The sequence below is a fragment of the Arabidopsis lyrata genome, assembly GCF_000004255.2.
Source record: "Arabidopsis lyrata subsp. lyrata unplaced genomic scaffold ARALYscaffold_9, whole genome shotgun sequence".
Classification (NCBI taxonomy): Eukaryota; Viridiplantae; Streptophyta; class Magnoliopsida; order Brassicales; family Brassicaceae; genus Arabidopsis; species Arabidopsis lyrata.
The window spans coordinates 220,208-241,684 of NW_003302547.1; the positions used below are offsets into that span (position 1 = coordinate 220,208).

The window sequence follows — 21,477 nt, forward strand, 5'->3', positions numbered from 1 at the left end:
TCCTGTCACTTCGTCAAGCGAAAATACCCGAGACCTAGAGCTCGCCGAACTACGACGCATTGTCCAGGAAATGAACACAAAGGTTCATAAGGCCACAAGTGCCGCACCGGAACTCGACCGCGTCCTTGAAGAAACACAGCAAACTCCTTTCACTCGAAGAATAACCAGCGTCTCACTCCGAGGGCGCCAAAAGATAAAGCTCGAGCCCTATAACGGAAAGGGCGATCCAAAAGAATTCCTAACATCATTCGGCATCGCGATCAACCGAGCCGAACTAACCGACGAGAACTTCGAAGCAGGACAATGCCAGATTTTCACCGAGCATCTAACCGGTGCCGCCCTCAACTGGTTCTCAAGACTTAAGCCGAACTCAATCAGCAGTTATCGTGAACTGTCCGTAACGTTTCTCAAGCATTACTCGCCGCTCATACAGAACCAGACGACCAATGCCGACCTGTAGTCCCTTGCGCAAGGACCCACGGAGTCGCTCCGGTTATTTATCGACCGTTTCAAGGACGTCATTACCCGGATCGTCGTCCCAGATGAAGCCGCAATCGTAGCTCTGCGCAACGCGATGTGGTACGACTCTAAGTTTAGGGATGATATCACGCTCCATGTCCCGAACACGCTCGAGGACGCACTTCATAGAGCAACGAGGTACATCGAATTAGAGGAGGAACGGCTCATTCTGTCACGAAAGCACGTAGTAACAAAGGCATCGGCGCCGAAAGAAGCTCCTGTGGTAAAACCTGCGGAGCCAAGACAGCACCTCGACCGCAATACGAGCCAAGGTAGAAAGCCGGCCACGTTCGTCATTAATAGTGAAGACACGGCGCCCAAACAATGGAACAAATGAGCAAGAGATACCGAGGCCATTACTACAGGGCCGGTGTATTGCGAGTATCATAAAAGCAAGGCTCACGCGACGGAAGACTGTCGCTACCTGCAAGGACTCCTCATGGCTAAGTATAAGAGCGGCGGCATCACCATCGAATGTGACCGAGCCCAAGGGGGCAATAAAAACCAAAAACGAAACGAGGCCACTGCTCGGCAATTCCTCCAGGATCGAGCCGACGGAGCAGCTGGAGGCGACGATCAAGCAAACGATTCGGCCAAAAGACAACGCCATGGCAAAGCTGTCGCCGACGCCCCCGCTGTCGTTCGACAAATCCATATGATCATGGGCGGTCTTCAAAATTGCAACGATTCGGTCCGTTCAATCAAGCAGTGTCGAAAGAAAGCCGAAATGATGGAGACGTGGCCAGTAACGCCGAGCCAACCTTCCGTGGAGATCGAACCCATTTCTTTCACGAAAGACGACCTCGTCGGAGTCGATCTCCCCCACAACGATCCGTTGGTTGTCGAGCTAATCGTCAGCGATAGCCGAGTTACGCGCGTCATGATCGATACAGGCAGCTCAGTCGACCTAATCTTCAAAGACACCCTCACCGCGATGAACGTAGCTGACCGGTGTATAAAGCCGCGTTCTCGACCATTGGCTGGGTTCGATGGCGATTTCATCATGTCTCTCGGCACTATCAAACTACCCACGTTTGTTGGCGGTACGATCGCCTGGGTTAAGTTCGTTGTCATCGATAAACCGACGATATACAATGTAATCTTGGGGACGCCGTGGCTTCATCAAATGCAGGCCGTCGCGTCCACCTACCAGCAGTGCGTCAAGTTTCCCACTCATCAGGGAATCTTTACTCTCAAAGGAAATCAGCAAGTAGCGCGGACGTGTTTCCTGATCGAACACAAGAACCGCGCCGAAAAGAAATTATAGCAACCAAAGGAGGAGCCCACGCCCCGCTCCGCAGTAGCAAAGGCACCGGGCAAATCCTACGAGGAATCGGAGCTAAGTCGGACGGAACTTGTGAATATCGACGCGTCGGATCCACTGCGATGCGTCGGCATCGGAGCTGAAATTAGTCCAGAAATCAAAGCGGCCCTTGTGGCCCTCTTCATAGAGAATTCGTCAACCTTCGCTTGGAGCGTTGAGGACATGCCGGGAATCGACCCATCGATAACGTCCCACGAGCTAGGCGTGGATCCGACATTCAAACCTGTTAAGCAGAAAAGACGCAAATTGGGTCCGGAACGAGCCAAAGCAGTAAATGACGAGGTAGAAAAGCTGCTAGGCGCCGGCTCCATCATCGAAGTCCGATATCCATAGTGGTTGGCAAATCCCGTCGTAGTCAAAAAGAAAAACGGTAAGTGGCGGGTGTGCGTCGACTTCACTGATCTGAATAAGGCTTGTCCAAAAGACAGCTACCCTTTACCGCATATCGACCGGCTCGTCGAAGCCACAGCAGGGAACGAGAACCTATCGTTCATGGACGCTTTCTCTGGATACAACCAAATTCTCATGCATAAGGACGATCAGGAAAAGACGTCCTTCATCACCGATCGCGGAACGTACTGCTACAAGGTGATGCATTTTGGTCTGAAGAACGCCGGAGCAACGTATCAGCGCCTCGTCAACAAAATGTTCGCCGAACAGCTCGGCCGAACTGTTGAAGTCTACATCGACGACATGCTCGTTAAGTCATTGAAAGCTGACGATCACGTTCAGACCTCCGACAATGCTTCGACGTGCTAAACAAATACCAAATGAAGTTAAACCCGGCCAAATGTACGTTTGCGGTAACTTCCGGTGAGTTCCTGGGTTACGTCGTCACCAAGAGAGGGATAGAAGCCAACCCAAAACAAATTCGCGCTATACTGGAGTTACCCTCTCCCAGGAACGCCAAGGAAGTACAACGGTTGACCGGCCGGATCGCGGCCCTCAATCGATTCATCTCGAGGTCGACGGACAAATGTTTGCCGTTTTACAACCTCCTAAAGCGAAGAGACAAGTTTACCTGGGATGACGCAAGCGAGAAAGCGTTCGTCGAACTTAAGAAATATCTGACGACGCCACCGGTACTCGCAAAACCTGAGAAAGGTGAAACTTTATTCTTATACATAGCTGTATCCAGTTGGGCCGTCAGCGGGGTATTAGTACGAGACGACCGCGGCGAACAGAGACCAATCTTCTATGTAAGTAAATCGCTAATCGAGGCCGAGGTCCGCTATCCTACAATGGAAAAAGCTGCGTTAGCAGTCGTTACGTCGGCGAGGAAGTTGCGTCCCTACTTCCAGTCTCATACCGTGGTCTCGCTTACAAACCAACCTATCAAAGCGGCGTTACACAGTCCAAGCTTGTCTGGAAGGATGACCAAGTGGGCCGTCGAACTCAGTGAATACGATATCGACTTCCGGGCTCGACCAGCCATGAAATCTCAAGTCCTCGCCGACTTCATCGTCGAGTTACCAGTAATGGACCCGGACGACACCACACTAAGCACCAATCAGACGAATGGTACTTGGACCCTCTATTCAGACGGCTCGTCCTCTTCGCATGGATCGGGTGTCGGCATCAGGCTCGTCTCCCCAACCGGCGAAATGTTGGAGCAGTCCTTCCGGCTACGTTTCGCGGCGACAAACAACGTCGCCGAATACGAAGCACTCATCGCTGGACTCCGACTCACAATTGGGATGAACGTCCGACGACTCCGTGCCATGATCGATTCACAGCTCGTAGCAAGTCAATATAGCGGCGACTACGAAGCAAGAAATGATAGAATGGACGCGTACCTCAAGGTCGTCCAGCGTCTGTCCAAACAATTCACAGAGTTTGAGCTAACCAAGATACCACGGGGAGATAACGCTCCCGCAGACGCCCTAGCAGCACTAGCCTCAACGTCCGACCCAGACCTTCGCCGCGTCATACCAGTCGAAAGCATTGACCACCCCAGCATTGAAGGGATCGAATCCATCAACCTTGTGTGCAGCCGCGCCGCACCAGATCCGATAAGCGATCCCGACGATTGGCGCCTTGAAATACGCGATTTCCTGTCAGATGGGACGGTTCCGGTAGACAAATGGGAAGCACGGCGTCTACGCGCCAAATCGTCAAAATATACTCTGTACCGCGAATGCTTACTTCGGTACAACGCCTCTGGGGCAGTGCTCAGCTGCCTCCATAAGGCGGACGCGGCAGAAGTCATGAAAGAAACACACGAGGGAGCAAGTGGAAACCACTCAGGAGGACGATCTCTCGCACTCAAAATCAGAAAGCTCGGTTACTACTGGCCGACGATGATCTCGGATTGTAAAAACTACGTGCTCAAGTGCGAGCAATGCCAACGGCACGCCCCCGTCATCCACCAGCCGACCGAACTGATGAAAGCTGGCGCCGCGCCATACCCTTTCATGCGTTGGGCCATGGACGTCGTTGGTCCACTTCCAGCTTCGCGGCAAAAACGCTTCATCCTCGTCATGACTGATTACTTCACCAAGTGGGTCGAAGCTGAATCCTATGCAACAATCAAAGCCAAAGAGGTACAGAACTTCGTTTGGAAATACATCATTTGTCGGCACGGCCTACCGTACGAAATAATCACGGACAACGGCTCGCAGTTTATTTCGCAACAGTTCGAAGATTTCTGCGCTAGCTGGAGAATTCGTCTGAACAAGTCAACACCGCGTTACCCCCAAGGCAACGGCCAGGCTGAGGCAACAAACAAAACAATCCTCGCCGGACTCAAGAAACGGCTGGAAGCCAAAAAAGGAGTCTGGGCAGACGAACTCGACGGCGTCCTATGGTCATACAGAACGACCCCGCGCAGCGCCACCGAACAAACTCCGTTTTCCTTAGCCTACGGAATGGAAGCGATGGCCCCGGCCGAAGTAGGGTGTACAAGCCTCTGACGTTCCATGATGATACAGAATAATGATCTCAACGATGAAATGATGAGGCACAGTCTCGACGACCTGGAAGAAAACCGCAATACCGCGCTATGTCGAATCCAGAATTATCAACTCGCCGCAGCGAAATACTACAACAAGAAAGTCCATAATCGGCATTTTAGCGAAGGCGACCTCGTCCTCAGAAAAGTGTTCGAAAACACGGCCGAACTCAACGCGGGGAAGCTAGGCGCGAATTGGAAAGGTCCCTATCAGATATCGAAGATCGTCCGACCCGGAGACTACGAACTCCTCACAATGTCCGGCGTCGAAGTCCCCCGCACATGGAATTCGATGCATCTGAAGCGATACTATTATTAAAAAAAAAAGGGAGCTCGGCCTTACCGATGCCTCACTATGTAATGTGAACTACGAGCGGCTTGATCCCTCCGATCAGAGGGTACGTAGGCAGCCTCGTTTACGAGGCACAACTGCAAATATTAATAAAATCTATCTTTTTAAAGACAGAAACGAAACGAAATACGTTAACACCCTGGCCCGGTGTCTAATCGAACGAAAGCCGAGTTCCGTACTCGCACGATTAAAACGACTGATCACGTAAGCCGAGGCCGAACTCGCAATCACGCTCGTTTTAATCATTCGAACAGGATAAGCCGACCCCGGAGGTCGCACCGAAAATTGTCCTGGGTCCAACCCAAACACAATTATCGACCAAGTTATTGAGGTCGTCCCCAATAACTTGCGCGGAACGACCTCGAAGGTCGTACCACCGAGTGTCTTGGATCCGACCCAAACACGATTATCGACCAAGTTATTGAGGTCGTCCCCAATAACTTGCGCGGAACGACCTTTGAGGTTGTACCACCGAGTGTCTTGGATCCGACCCAAACACGATTATCGACCAAGTTCTTGAGGTCGTCCTCAATAACCTGCGCGGAACAAACTCAACAATATACGCAAAAGATAATAAATGAAATAGATATTCAATAAAGGAAAAGCCAACAGAAGTGGCAAGAGTCTTACAAAAGCCGACTACGCGGCAAATAACTTAAAAAAAAACAACATAAAAACTCAAGACGCGGCCTCGTCTTGAGGAGGATCTCCGACCTGGGCGTCGCCATCACCAACGACTTGGTCGACGGCCTCGACGTCACCAGCAACTTCATCGTCAACACCTTCAACCGAAGGCGCAAACTCCTCAGCAACGAGAGAGCCCGTGAAGAGATTTCCGACGTCATTCCAGCCTTCCTCCAGCTCGGCAATGTCGAACGCATTGACCTCGTTCTTAAGCTCTTCCGCATCAGCTTCAAGCCTCTCAATCACGTCCTTGGAGTTTAAGACGACCTCCCCAGTATCAGCCAGCGCCTTCAGCAGGTCGACGCTCCCAACCGCCTGATTATAATCGAGGAACTTGGGATACGCCGCGTCCCTGGTAGTGAAATGCCTCTGAATCCCGTCGAGACGTTGCTGAAATTGGTCTGCAGCCTCCTTGAGAGCCTTGGTTACGTGAATACGAGCATATTCGGTGCGCCGCTTCCGAAGCCTTGCCTCCTCGGCTTGTGACTGCTCGGCCAAGTGCTTAAAGTCAACTCGGGACTTCGACAACTCCTCAAGACAATGCTCCCGTTCTGAAAGAGCGCTATCCCGTTCCTCCTTCAGCTTGGCGACCTCCTCGCGAAGAAGCTGCACCTCGGAGTTGGCACTCTCCAAGCCCTTCGACGCCTGATCAGCCCTCCTCGTCTCGGCTACCAAGGCCCTTTGGTGATCCTTCGAGGCCGTGTTCTGCTCAGAAACAACGCAGAGACGACGCTCGTACATGTACGCCATCCTGTCAATCGCGCCGATGGCCTACAGAAAGAAGTAAAAGCTCGGTTAGAGAGCAAAACACTTAAAGTATTGCGAAAAGTTCTTAAGGCATTACCGCAACGGTCTTCTTCGCAGCGTCAGTGAACGCCGTTCTCTCCCACATATCTTGGAGCTCAAAGAAGGGAGATGGACCGACGTGAAGCTTGCGGAATAGCTCCGCACAGGATGTGGAATCAGTCGAGATATGGACGTCGCGCCCGTTATAATCATATCGCCACCTATAGTCAGGGGCCCAGGCCGTCCTTTGTTTCTTGGTCGGGTCCGAACGCACCGGTTCGGAATCATCAGCAGCCCGCTTCTTGGTCGGCTCGACCTGAGAGTTGTCGTACAAAATAACCTCCCTGCCGCCTAAGGGCACATCGTGAGAAGCCTCGGCAACAGGTAGCTTAGCTGACCGCGCTTCAGCCACCTCTTTCTCCCTCCTCTCCCTCTCTACGTCGGATCTTGCTTCCGAACGATCGGCCCCAACGACACCATGACCGCGTCGATCACGATGGTCACCTTCATCTCTCCTATCCCGACGACCTGAAGATCGTCGCTCACTCTCTTTAGCCTCGTGTTCGGCTAAGGAAAGTCGTTTCCCTAAGGCCATGGCCTCGTCTTCTTCCCGACTCATCCTCTTCGACGGCGTCACCGACGATTTCTTTTTGTATCTTGATGAGTAATCACCCACCGCGTCGACATTCATTTTCCCCATAATCTTTGAAGGAGCTGGTATGTAAAAGAAAGGGGAGAGAAGAATGTAAGAAAAATCGTACGGACTCATCGAACGAATAAAGAAAGAAGGGAAAGATCAAGGCCGACCTGGAGTCTTGTTAGCCTTCCTTGCTTTCGAAGGACCTCCTCTTCGGCTCGTTTTCTTTGTTTTTGAGGAAGGGCGACGAACAGGATCTTCTTCGTTGGGCCAGGTATACGGGCACAAAGCTAGAATCTTCTTAACGTCGTCGCGAAGTTTCTCAGGATACGGGTCCAAGATCTTGGGACAACGAACTACAAGAGGAAAAGAAACGAGAAAAGCAAGTTAGATAGATAATCAGTTAACAAGGGATCGACCTCGGAGGGATAAGCAAACTACCGGGTGAAATAGTCCACCCATGGTAATTCGTGACGACCACGTCCCCAGCGGAATCGTTGTCGATCTTAACAAAGAAATACCAACGAAGCCAATCGTTGGTCTTACTCTTCGCACCAACAACCAACTTTGGGGTCAGCGAAGACTGAGTATACACCAAGCCCGGCTTGGATTTCCCGAAATTCTTCTTCGTCGTCAATTCCTCGTACAGAGAACAACGAGGTTCGACGCCGCACTGCTCAGCCAAACGAATCAGGCCGTAAGCATTCCGAATAGCAGCCGGAGAAAGTTGCGCAAACGCCATTTTTCGCCGCGAAGCGTATTGAAGCAAGAACGCCGGAATTGGGAAAGTCAGCCCGCAATCAGTGATGAGCTTTTCATATACACAAAGATATCCAGGCGGAGCAGTCCAGGGACGATCCCACCGGTTCGGGATGAGCGTATTTAGGGAAGCTGGAGCATCGCAAAAATGGAGAGAAAGCTCAATCGTCTCGCTCGTCGACGACGTCGGTTGAAGGTAATCCGGAATTCCCGGTGCTGGTCCACCGGGCTGAACAGACCCAACCGGGGCGGGCGCCCGCCTCGTCAATGGAATGATGTCCAAACGATCGGCGACATCAGACGACGGGCCAACAGAACGAGCCGCTCTAATGATAGAAGATTTGCGTCTGATGAGCGGTACGTTATCCTCATCTGTAGACGCCGCGTCACTGTCGTCATCACGAAGGCACATGGTTGTAACGGACTTAGGATTTGCACTCGGTCCGGCTGCTCCCACGCGACTTTCGAGCTCGCGACGTCGTAGCTCTGCAACAACCGGAGAATCTCTGGCAACGGACGAGGCCGACGATCTGAAAGAGGTTCTAGATCTACGACCCCGGGAGTTACTGACAGATTCGTTGAGAAAACGGTCAACAGACCGGATATTCGACTCGTCGGAAGTACGAGATCGGCGATGGTCGGAGATGGAGTCGAAAGAACCGACACTTGAAGACATAATCGGAAAATAAGAAAAGACGCGCTGAGAAAAGGAGAGAGAACAGAGAGAATACCTTCGAAATCGATGCGGAGAAAGAATGAAAGGAATGAGGAGGAAGCGAAGTATTTATAGAGGGAGTCGGTCGAAGAAAAACCGCGTCATCATCACACCTCGAAGAACGGCGTAATCATCACGACCTCGCCGCCTTCAACACGCAAGCGACCCGATAATCGAGGCCTCGGGAGCAGCAGTAGACGAATCGGAAGAGGGCGTTCATCACACGCGCCTCGAAAACGTGCGCAAGAAATCAAACCGGGGCGATGAAATGATTACAACCCTAGCCGTGCCGTTTGCTACGCACTAGGGTTGGGGGGCTACTGTTGATGGTAGATTATGGGCCCGAGCCCATAATCCCATCTTGGGCCTTCAACTCGACGAGACCGGCCGAAGAATCAGATTTTAAGGGTCCGGCCCATTAAGAGTTTAGTTTCGGAAGGGCCCAAGCCCAGTAAGTATTACACCGACCAAGTGGGGTAAAAGGGGGATTTAACCCGTAAAGGGTACCCTACTTTTGCACCCTATAAATAGTAAAAAGGAATGATTGTAAAAGGGATCCCGAGATAACCGTTTTCACAGAGAATATTGTATAACTGTCAGAGCACTTTGCGGCTCGGCTCGTATTCTAAAAATTCAGTTCGTCTATTTTTGTAATTGTCGGCTCGTTCTTTAAAGAAGAGATTCTTCTTTCACCCTTAAGATTCCGAATACGTACTTGTTTGATTTTGAGGATCAACAGTATTTACCACTTACGGTAACGGTCGTTTTGATGGCGATGATGGCGATTTGGCAATATGTTCATGTCCTCAAGTACAGGTACGAGCTGAAGGAGAAAATTTCTCGTGAAAATGCTATACAAATGGCTACAAGTCCTGACGTAAACCGGGTTCCAGGGATTGGTCTTTTCTACACGGAGCTTGTTAACGGTATAACTCCATTGTTCTCTCATTATATTTCGAATCTTTCGTCGGTCCACTCGGTTTTTGTCTTGCTATCGATCAAGACACTTCCCGTGAATCGGGTGACGTCATCAGAGCGGTTCTTTTTCCGTTACGTGGGGCAAAAAGATTCAGGAATGTTTAGGTGTGTTGTGAGGTATGGTTACAAAGAAGACATTGAGGAGCCTGATGAGTTCGAGCGCCATTTTGTTCATTACCTAAAGGAATTCATTCATCACGAGCACTTCATGTCCGAAGGAGGAGGAGACGTGGACGAGACTGGCAAAGAAGATGAACCAAATGTGGAGACAAAACTTGTGCCTTCGTCTAACTCTGTCCCTTCATCGGGGCGGATCGGATCCGCGCATTCATCTTCGTCGGACAAGATTAGGTCAGGAAGGGTCGTACAGGTGCAATCTGTTGAGGATCAAACGGAGTTGGTGGAGAAGGCAAGAGAGAAAGGAATGGTTTATCTAATGGGAGAGACGGAAATTACCGCGGCAAAAGATTCTTCTTTGTTTAAGAAGTTTATAGTGAACCATGCTTACAATTTCTTGAAGAAGAATTGTCGGGAAGGAGACAAAGCACTTGCGATTCCTAGGTCAAAGCTTCTCAAGGTTGGCATGACTTATGAGTTATAAGGTTTAATCATTATGACCTAAATAAAGTGTCTCCATGTCTAGGTTACCCTTGTTTTTGCTCGCTTATTTTCTTTAATTTTTGGTAATGTGCAACTTATTAGTTATTACCCCTTTTTTTATATTGTCAGTTGGTGTTTATCGTTTTTAATGGTTATTTTATAGGGATGTAAAAGTTACATTAGCTCGGCCGAAACAAAGAATTAGGAATGAACCAGAAATGTGAACATCGAAGTATATTATACCAGAACAAAGGATTTATGATTGGTTATTGATAGGTGTCATAATTGAATCCTAAACTCTACTCTCTCAAATAAGAGATCGATTGCAGCATTTAAGGGTCGAATTCCACAAAGTTTTTTTGTTCACACAATAAGCTATAAGTCTCGAAATTAGGCTAAAAAAATTATGAGAATTAAAATAAAAACAATAGCAAGCAATAATATCAGGTGAAAAGATCAATAGATTAAAGCGTCAGGTTTAGGGAAATTCTCAGGAAATAAACTAATAATAAATCTAGCAAATTAATTAAGATTATTTAATGAACCGTTCTAGAACTCAAAACACTAATGAATAGCTAACTACCCTCTCGGATACGCTAACTAACTAACTAATCTAATATCAGTAATTCCACCCTCTCGGATACGAATTCCTAGATCAAGACTAGCATTAAACACAAGTTTGATATGTTCACAAGTCTCCCTAGACCACCTCTCGATGAATCTAGAAATATTTGCTCACCTAAAGTAGTTCTAGTAACAGACGTCCTCTCGGATCAAAACCTATTATCTTATGATCAAGTTCTAGTTAGCTACTCTAGAACTAACATTAAGAACAACCTAGATGAAGAACTCTATAGATTAATCCTAAAGGGTATCGATTTACTAATTCATCTAAGTCCCTAATGAGAATCCCTAAACCTAACAGGGGGATTACGCAGACATGATTAATGAAACAGAAAACATGTTTAAATAAATTGTAAAATAAGAAATCAAAAGAAGAAAAGGGTTTAGAATAAATCTTCTCTCTAACAGGGTATTGAAATCTATGAAAAGTTGCTCTCTCCAATTATATTCCAATTGGGTTCGAGCTCAGAGAATTAAAAAAGCCAAAGACAAGATGCAGAATTGCAGGGTGAAGAAACAGAAAAACCTTAAAAACTATTTATAAAGTCTCCAAAACATGCAGGGACTAAAGTTGCAAATAGTGAAGTCTTCTGGGTTGATTCTCCGGGCTTTAAAATTCTTCAAACCGTCGAGACTTTTGCTGGGCCGTGTGTGGTGTCGAGCGACACCAATGGGTGTCGGTCGACACTCATGCCTTGGTTCGATACCAATTTCGTCTCCTCAGCTCCAAATCTTCGGTTTAGCTCAAGAATGGTTCTTTTTCTCCAAATTTGTCTTGAACGTGTAAAAACTGAAAAGACTCGAAAATAAACTAAAAACAATAAAAGACTCTAAAACTGACACATAAATCACGGTTAAAACTGGTAAAATCTATGATATATCAACTATTCTAGACTTAGCTTTTGCTTGCTCTCAAGCAAAACACAAAAACCGAACCCGTGGAAGAAGTTTGAAAACACAGAAACTCCCAATTTCTCTAGCCTATTACCTTGATTATTCAAACCAAATCCATATGCCTAGCAGATCGCATCAAATCCTAACCACCATGTAATTCTCCGCAAGCATTCTCAACATTCCAAAATCTAAACGAAATTCCACAACTATATCCTATAGCCCTCATCGCATAAATCTCGTCAATAAAATCAGTACTCAAGAACCTTATAAACTCATTCCCGTACTATACCATGATAAATCAACCTATCTCACAATATCTTGGTACTCTTTCTCTCTCCCAGACTTATTATTTTTCAACTATTTTTTTTTATTATTATTTATTTTCAAAGGTGTAGACGAATAATGGTATTATCGAAAATGTTCCTAACCTCGCTTCCAACCTTCGTGTGATCATTCCTCTTGAAGTAAAATGATGAGATCACGGGAAATTTTCCTATCTCTTTACTCCAAAAGAAAATCATCTCAATCTTTTTATTTTATTTTTTTTATCAGGGAGAGAAATACCATTCTTTTTCACATTGCTCTCATTTATCAGGTATGAACGAGGAGTCAAGTTCTGAGTTTAAGTCAGGAGGATATATATATATATATATATATATATATATATATATATATATATATATACATTTTATACTAATATCGAAAATATCTATCTATATATATATATACTCCTGACTTAAACTCAAAGTATGGTGATTAACTTTTTTAACTGCTATGTTCTAGCTCTTTTATTAAATTCGTTTTAACCGATTAGTGTAAATATTATCTACTTTGGTGATTAATAATTTAACATTTTATTAACAAAAAAGAAATTTATATATTCCAGACTAACCTTTAAAATTACTTAGAATATACCTACTTAAAAAAATACCTATTTTACATATTCTCATTCATAGGCATGGACAAAATACTCAGAATCAAATAACCAAACTAAAACAGAATAAAAAAATAAAAGAGGAGCTGAATAGACCGGAACCGACAAAATATAGGAACGATTCCTAAACTCATATATCCAAAAAACGGTATCAAACCTGAACCGAACCGCGAACCGAAATCAATATATTGGATCTGATTGATAATACAAAGATGTAATAACGTTTTAGCAGTGAACTTTTATATAATAGGATAAAATTGTACAAAAATATGGTATATGAAAGCTGTAAAAAAATCTAAAAAGAACGCTTTTAGTAACGCACTAACGCTTTTAATATTTGTGATTATTATTAAAACTGTATTCTCGGGTTTAGGTCTTGTCCATTATACAACTACTTAGAGCAGCTCCAATGGTTGCAAATTTCAGTATCTTAAGAAAATCTTAGCTTTAAAAATAATATAAATTAATCAAAACCACTAAGATTTGCTAAGATATAGATCTTAAATAAGATGTTTCTGAGATGTTAAGATATGAATACGTGTTGAATGCTCATTGGTCCAAGAAATGAACAAAAAAAAAAAAAAAAGGCTGTGTTTTTTTCAACTCTTCGATTTCACCTCTCTCTCTCTATTTCGCGAAACCCAGACAACAAAATGTCTCCGACGTTCTTGATTCTCTGATGTCGAATTGAGAGTGAGTTTTGGCAGGAATTTTGTTTTTAATCTGTTGTTATCTTCACTATCCGATGTCGTCTCTCTGTCTCTCTCTATTTCTCGAAGCTTCCGCCGGAGAAATCTCTGCCTCTCTTATTCATACGTCGAATTGCGAGGAGAAATGAGTCGGGATTGCGATTTTGATCTGTCGGTATCATCATCTGCTGGAGAAATGGCACGAATCTCTATGATTGTTCGCTGATTTCATTTGTAGATCATAAATTAGGGTTTAGGGTTGTGTCGAAAATTAGGGTTTTCACAATTGGGAATTGATGGTAGCAAAATTAGTGTTCTATGATGTTAGCATGTCGTTTTCAAACCAAATTAGGATTCGATGATGTTAGCAGAAAGTTTTTTTAAAAAATAGGGTTCATATGATGTTAAAAGATTGGGATTTCTGAATTGATCCGTTTGTTTCCATTTGACATCGCAGATACTGTCGTTTTGAACCTTGAATTTGATTCGTTTGATAAGTTTTTGCTTGAATTAGATATATTTCTCTGTTTTTAGCATGAACTTTTGCATTTGAATTGATCCGTTATACTGTTTTTGTTGAGGTTAAATGGAGAATTTGCAAGAATTGCTAGAGATATTGAAATGGAGACCGAAGGGAAGGCTCATTCAAGGTAAAACAATCTTCACCTTGTTCATCCTTATATCAGTGAACCTCTGTTTTAGTTTTGCTCTTTCATTCTCTTTAAAAGTTGAATTTGATCCGTTTGTTTCTATTGAATTTGATGCATGGTGGCTCTGGTTATGATGCTTGGTGGCTCTGTTGACACTACCATACTCGTTTTCCCAGCTGGGCAGTTGAATGAGTTTCAAATGTGCTTTTCAGGTTTGGTTTGGACAGAGATGACATGCGGAACATCTCTGCTTTTCAGATTGGGTTTGGGACTTGGCAGTTGAATGAGTATCACCTTAAGAGAGAAATGGTAAGAATGAGTTTTATATTTGCTTACGGTTTATATTGGACAAAATTCTCTACTTACCAATAGGTTTCTCTGTTCTTTGTACTCTCTTTAATTCTTGTAAAAATGCTTGTATGACTTTGATTGTATGATTGCTTGTATTGGAAGATATTGTTTTGTAAAAATTTGAATTTTTTTCCCAAGATACTCTCTTTGTTCTTAACCATTGGAGCTCATTTTTCTTAGGATGTTTTCTTTCTTTTCTTAACTCACAAAAAGCAAAATTTAGATTATAAATAATGCTAAGATCTAAGGTTAAGAACCATTTGGTTCTTAACCATTGGAGATGCTCTTACTATTGCATGACAAATATATTTTAAAAGTTAAAATGGTTTATTTTTAACGATAACTTGTGGCATAGTAGTAAACATGTATTTTAACGTCCACGAGATGACTAGTTCGAGTCATTTCTATTCTTGTTTTGGATTTTTCTTAAAGTTTTGTTTGTTAGTGGACTTAAATTTTTTTATGCTTTAGATATAGAAATAATTTGGGTCGGCCCTGACCAGATTAAACCCATTATTATGCCTATAAAAGCAACGGGAAAAAGTACCGACTATTCAGCCGATCTCTCTCAAGTGTCACAATATTGCACAACACAAAACAAACAAAACAAAAAATGGATGGCACTAAGAAACAGCAAGTAGATGGTGAAGTTAATAACTGTGAGAACACGTCGAAAGAGAAAAAGGTATTACTTCATTCCACTAATTAGATACCATCTCCCCTCTCTCTAATTCGATATATGTACTTCTTAACATTAGTACACATATATTTAATTTAATTCTCTAAATATAGTTTGAATTCATGTAAACTATAGGTCGAGTTACTTTGGTCGTCTAGAACCATAACAAATTTTATATCTATCGAAAAAAGTTTATTTTTCTTCCCATTTAAAAGAAAAAAATCAAAAGGGCCAGCCACTTTGGTATCAACCAAATTATCAACCATGGAATCTAATAGTTTATGTTAACGTTGTTGTATCACAATTCAGATTCAAACTTTTATTTTACGTGTTGATGGAAAAAAATGAATAATTATCGTACCAATACTTGATTGGAAATTGTTCATCAAAGCTACAAATTAGTTGTCGTATTTATATATTGCCATCAAAGTATCATAACACTTTTTGTTGTTAAATTTTTGGTTATTTTAACAGAAATCACGAGAAAAACTATACCGACCCGACTCCTCCTTTATAGTAGAGGCTGGGAAAACTCCGACAAATACTAGTCTTCCCTCGTTGGTGTGTATCTAAATTCTTTGTGTTTGAGGAATAAAATGATCAGAACTTTGTATATAAAAACATACAACTTTGTATGTGACATAGATGAGCTGGAGAACGACGATGAGTTTGGCATTTCAGAGTCTAGGAGTGGTGTATGGAGATATTGGGACATCACCGTTATATGTGTACGCAAGTACTTTCGCTCAAGGCATCAATGACAAAGAGGATGTCATTGGCGTTCTCTCGCTCATTATCTACACTATTACTCTCGTCGCACTCCTCAAATACGTTTTCATCGTTCTCCAGGCTAACGACAACGGTGAAGGTACTTTTATGGTTGGATCGTTCGTTACTAATGTCATTAAAATATTTTTTCTTAAAAACTCAATATTACTACATTTATATTGATATTTTACGTTTTATAATTAATAAAATGGATTAATTGACATAAAATTATAGTTTTGCTTCAAATTTTGTATTAAAAATAAAAAAAAACAACATTTTTTTTCTTGTAAAACACAAATAATTTAATAAACCAAAAAGGCGGTTTTACATAGATTACGAAAAGATAAATAACTTTAAAAAATGATGTTTTGGAATTTAAAGTTTATATATGCTTTTTTATATATAAATTATATATGTAGTAATGGTGTAGAATAAAAATGAAACGTACAACTTCACTTATTTTCTAAATAATGAGTGAGTTTATGGCAATATTTGTTTTTTCTTCTCTTTTTTGTCATCTAGTAATTTTTAGGCTTGTTGAACAAGCAAGCTGAATTATCATATGGTATGGTAATGCTATTCTTTCAAGTGACAAAAAAAAAATACACAAACTTAGACTATTAAGAGATTATAGAATATCTATTATGAGTTAATCAAAAAAAAAAAAAAAATCCAAACTTCATTGGCTTTTTATTATAATTATATATACTGCAATTATTACTGTTGACTTTGGAATTATTCTGATGCACGACCTCCATATATTATATATGAACAATTTCGTATGCATATGGACGATTTTATATAATACTGTCAAGTGACACGATTCAATAAACGTGATTACTCTTGTTGCCTATGTAACGCGTGTCCTCAAAACTCGAAACGTCATGAGTACGTACGCGTACGACGTTGTCTTTGTATATTTGTTATACGTGGTGATAATTAGGGGCGGGCTTAACTGAGGAAAAAATAATACTTTTGATTTGTCTTATGTTCTTTAATATGATACAAATTTTGGGATTTTAAAACTTTGTTTCACAGATCAAGAAGATAATATTAAATATTTGAATGAATACACAATTTATTCGGATGTTTTCGTCCACAAGTTTTCCAAGTTGCGATGCTTGTTTTCCAAGTGACGATGCTTGGAAATTCGGAAGGCATATTTCAAAAAAAAAGAAGTGGTTTCGGAGCTGATATTGTAGTTACTAGAAAATAATGTTAAATTATGTATATTATCTTACAAAAGTAAGAGTAATGTTTTTTTTGCATTGTTAATTTTATTACAAATATATATATATATATATATATATATATATATATAATTTCATTACTCCCTAACAAGAGTAGGAGCAACTCTGGTGATAGTTTATTTCATTTATAACCAATATGTTAATAATGTGAAATTTTCAATATCTATAGATTTTTCTATGTTTTGGTGTCTATGTTGTGATTTATGAACTAGATATACAAGATATTGTAGACTAGGGTCATAATAACAAAGTTTTTTTTTTTTTTTTTTTTTTTTTTTTTTTTTTTTTTACATGCCAAATCATATTATTGAATGTTGATAGACAAGAAAGATCTTAATGAAGCTATTACTGCTTAATAATGCCAGATTCATTATTTAGTCTAAATGTAAATTAGTTTAATTACAATATTTGAACGTAGGAGGAACATTTGCATTATACTCACTCATATGTCGGTATGCAAAAATGGGACTAATTCCAAACCAAGAACCAGAAGATAGAGAGCTCTCAAACTATACACTTGAACATCCAACCAAACAGCTCACAAGAGCCCATATGATCAAAGAGAAGCTAGAGAACTCTAAATTCTCTAAGATCCTACTCTTCCTCGTCACTATTATGGGCACTTCCATGGTCATTGGTGATGGAATCCTTACTCCTTCTATCTCAGGTTCAAAACCATCAATCGATCTTCCTCTCTAGCTAGAATCATACATATATGTGTCATAGATAACACTTTTTGTTTTTTTTCGGAGTAAAGTATTAATTTCATGCTCTTTATTTTGTTTCTCCTAGTACTTTCGGCAGTGAGTGGAATCAAACCGCTCGGGCAAGGTAAACTTAACACTTTCATCTTAATTCTCGCTTATTAATTGATACAATGTCACGTACCTAATTCTTATCTAATGATATTTGATGATATATGCGCAGACACGGTGGTTGGTGTTTCGGTTGCAATCTTGATTATTCTGTTTGCATTCCAACGGTTTGGAACCGACAAAGTCGGATTCTCATTCGCTCCGATCATCCTTGTATGGTTCACATTTCTTACCGGAATCGGCCTCTTCAATCTGTTCAAACATGACATTACCGTCTTAAAGGCACTTAATCCACTCTATATTATTTACTACTTTAGAAGAACTGGTAGAAAGGGATGGATTTCTCTAGGAGGTGTTTTCCTCTGCATCACTGGTGAGAGTCCATAAATAAATGTATACTTTATATCTTCCATTAAATTGCTCATAAAATATGAAATTTAATGATTGAAATGTTATATGTTGAATTAGGGACGGAAGCCATGTTTGCTGATCTAGGTCACTTCAGTGTCCGAGCCATACAGGTGATATTTAATATTCCCTAGCTATCATAATTTTTAAGAAATCGAAACTTGTTAAGTATTATTGGGTTTCAATTCAAAATATCTTACTACTCATTAGCATATGTTTCTTATATATTACTGAAATGTATAAACAAACCGGTTACTACTTTTTGTAATTAATTCACTGACTCAATTTTGAATAACAGATTAGTTTCTCATGTGTGGCATATCCGGCTCTAGTAACAATATATTGCGGGCAGGCTGCATACCTTACCAAACATACTTCAAACGTTTCAAATACTTTCTACGACTCAATCCCAGGTTAGTATACGTTTGGAAAAGAAAAAAAAATCTATAACGTATCAAAGTATATGTGAATGTAATAACCATCCCATCTCAAAATGGATATAATATTCTTCATATACTATGTTAGATCCCTCTACTTATTTTTGATAGCAATTTCTAACGATATAACATTGGATGCAACTTAACAGATCCGCTATACTGGCCAACATTTGTGGTCGCGGTCGCAGCATCAATCATCGCGAGCCAAGCTATGATATCAGGAGCCTTCTCAGTCATCTCGCAGTCTCTACGTATGGGTTGTTTCCCTCGAGTGAAGGTGGTTCACACCTCGGCTAAGTACGAGGGACAAGTCTACATCCCCGAGATCAACTACTTCCTCATGCTTGCTTGCATTGCTGTTACCCTCGCCTTCAGAACCACTGAGAAGATTGGTCACGCTTATGGGATCGCTGTCGTAACCGTCATGGTCATCACAACCATAATGGTGACTCTCATAATGCTGGTTATCTGGAAAACCAACATAGTGTGGATCGCTACGTTCTTGGTCTTGTTTGGTTCTATAGAGACGTTATACCTCTCGTCAGTCATGTACAAGTTCACGAGCGGTGGGTATTTACCACTTGCGATAACGGTAGTTTTGATGGCAATGATGGCGATTTGGCAATACGTTCACATCCTCAAGTACCGGTACGAGATGAGGGAGAAAATTTCTCGTGAAAATGCTATACAAATGGCTACAAGTCCTGACGTAAACCGGGTTCCAGGGATTGGTCTATTCTACACGGAGCTTGTTAACGGTATAACTCCATTGTTCTCTCATTATATCTCGAATCTTTCGTCCGTCCACTCGGTTTTTGTCTTGATATCGATTAAGACACTTCCCGTGAACCAAGTGACGTCATCAGAGCGGTTCTTTTTCCGTTACGTGGGGCCAAAAGATTCTGGAATGTTTCGGTGTGTTGTGAGGTATGGTTACAAAGAAGACATTGAGGAGCCTGATGAGTTCGAGCGTCATTTTGTTCATTGCTTAAAGGAATTCATTCATGACGAGCACTTAATGTCCGGAGACGGGGGAGACTTGGACGAGATGGGCAAAGAAGAGGAACCAAATGCTGAGACCACACTTGTGCCTTCCTCTAAGTCTGTCCCAGCTTCCTCGGGTCGGATCGGTTCCGCGTATTCATCTTCGCCGGAAAAGATTAGGTCGGGCAGGTTCGTGCAGGTGCAGTCTGTGGAAGATCAAACGGAGCTGGTGGAGAAAGCAAGAGAGAAAGGAATGGTTTATCTAATGGGAGAGACGGAGATGACGGCGGCGAAAGATTCTTCTTTGTTTAAGAAGTTTATAGTGAACCATGCTTACAATTTCTTGAAGAAGAATTGTCGGGAAGGAGACAAAGCACTTGCGATTCCTAGGTCAAAGCTTCTCAAGGTTGGCATGACTTATGAGTTATAAGGTTTAATCATTATGACCTAAATAAAGTGTCCCCATGTCTAGGTGACCCTTGTTTTTGTTCGCTTATTTTCTTTAAGTTTTGGTAATGTGCAACTTATTAGTTATTACCCCTTTTTATATATTGTCAGTTGGTGTTTATCGTTTTTAAAAGTTACATTAGCTCAGCCGAAACAAAGAATTAGGAATGTACCAGAAATGTGAACCTCGAAATATATTATACTAGAACAAAGGATTTAGGATTGGTTATCGTTCCATAAGAAATGGTTGCATCAATGCCAATAATATTGTGCTGTAAGCGATTTTTTTTTTTTCCGTGAAAGCAAATATAATGATATCAAATTTTTTTTTATAAAATAAAGAAACATTACAAAACAACTGTTATACATAAATACACGAAATTGAAGAAATAGAAATAACCCATCTATCATTTAGTAGACTTATAGGCAACATATGTAATATGTTAAGTCTCCTTTCACACAGTTTTAATTGGCTATGAGCTTGCTGCTAAAATTCCAAAATGGTCTGAGCATTTCTTTAACTGGTAAGTAGACAAAAGGTTAGCTTTTGTCTTTGGGCCTGACTTGTTTACACGTTGCGGATGTATGTGCGGTTAATTAGTACAGTAAAACCTCTGTAAATTAATAATGTCGGGACCGGAATTTCTTATTAATTTAAAATTAATAATTATTAATTTATAGAGAGATTTGACTAATTTTGTAATTTTTAAAAAATATTTTATGAAAATCAAATTTTTCTTTATAATCAATATCTTTCTAAAACAAATTACAAGTAGAAAATAAATTACTAAGCTTAGAAAATAACACAAATTTTTTTAAGATGTAGTAAAAATAAACAATATGTACATATATATATATATATATATTCAAATATTAGAATTGAACTCTACCAAGAATTAATACAAATTTAAGAAAAAAATATTACTCTATTCATATTTCACAGAATATTTTACATAATATATATATATATATATATATAATATGAATAGAGTAATATTTTTTGTATATGTAAAATACACAAAAAATTCAGACCTTTGAACCTTTGAAATATGAATAGAGTAATATATATATATATATATATATATATATATAGATAAGTTTATACAATTATTAATTTATAGTATTGATGGGACCTTATATTTACATAGGATTTTCAAAAAAAAATATTATCTTATTAATTTATCGATTTGTGTCATTTTAAACAATTGTCCCTACTCGGGACTGGAAGAATTTATTAAGTTAT

At 41.5% G+C, this 21,477-nt stretch overlaps 3 protein-coding genes across 3 annotated transcripts; 2 read left to right on the forward strand and 1 right to left on the reverse strand.

Annotated features, from left to right (window-relative positions):
* Positions 1-5,468: 5,468 nt before the first annotated feature.
* Positions 5,469-8,687, reverse strand: LOC110227057 (meiosis-specific protein ASY2-like). Its single transcript, XM_021020146.1, has 5 exons — positions 7,694-8,687; positions 7,423-7,608; positions 6,674-7,329; positions 5,860-6,600; positions 5,469-5,681 (listed from the first exon to the last, which is right to left on the reverse strand). Exons 1-5 carry the CDS (start codon positions 8,685-8,687, stop codon positions 5,469-5,471), a joined length of 2,790 nt encoding a protein of 929 aa, XP_020875805.1.
* Positions 8,688-9,504: 817 nt separating this feature from the next.
* LOC110227059 (potassium transporter 5-like) lies at positions 9,505-10,305 on the forward strand. Its single transcript, XM_021020157.1, has one exon. It carries the CDS (start codon positions 9,505-9,507, stop codon positions 10,303-10,305), a length of 801 nt encoding a protein of 266 aa, XP_020875816.1.
* A 4,754-nt stretch (positions 10,306-15,059) lies between these two features.
* Positions 15,060-20,410, forward strand: LOC9299208 (potassium transporter 5). Its single transcript, XM_021020164.1, has 9 exons — positions 15,060-15,131; positions 15,600-15,686; positions 15,771-15,993; positions 17,562-17,810; positions 17,936-17,974; positions 18,071-18,331; positions 18,427-18,479; positions 18,665-18,779; positions 18,929-20,410. Exons 1-9 carry the CDS (start codon positions 15,060-15,062, stop codon positions 20,215-20,217), a joined length of 2,388 nt encoding a protein of 795 aa, XP_020875823.1. The 3' UTR covers positions 20,218-20,410.
* The last annotated feature ends 1,067 nt before the right edge of the window (positions 20,411-21,477 follow it).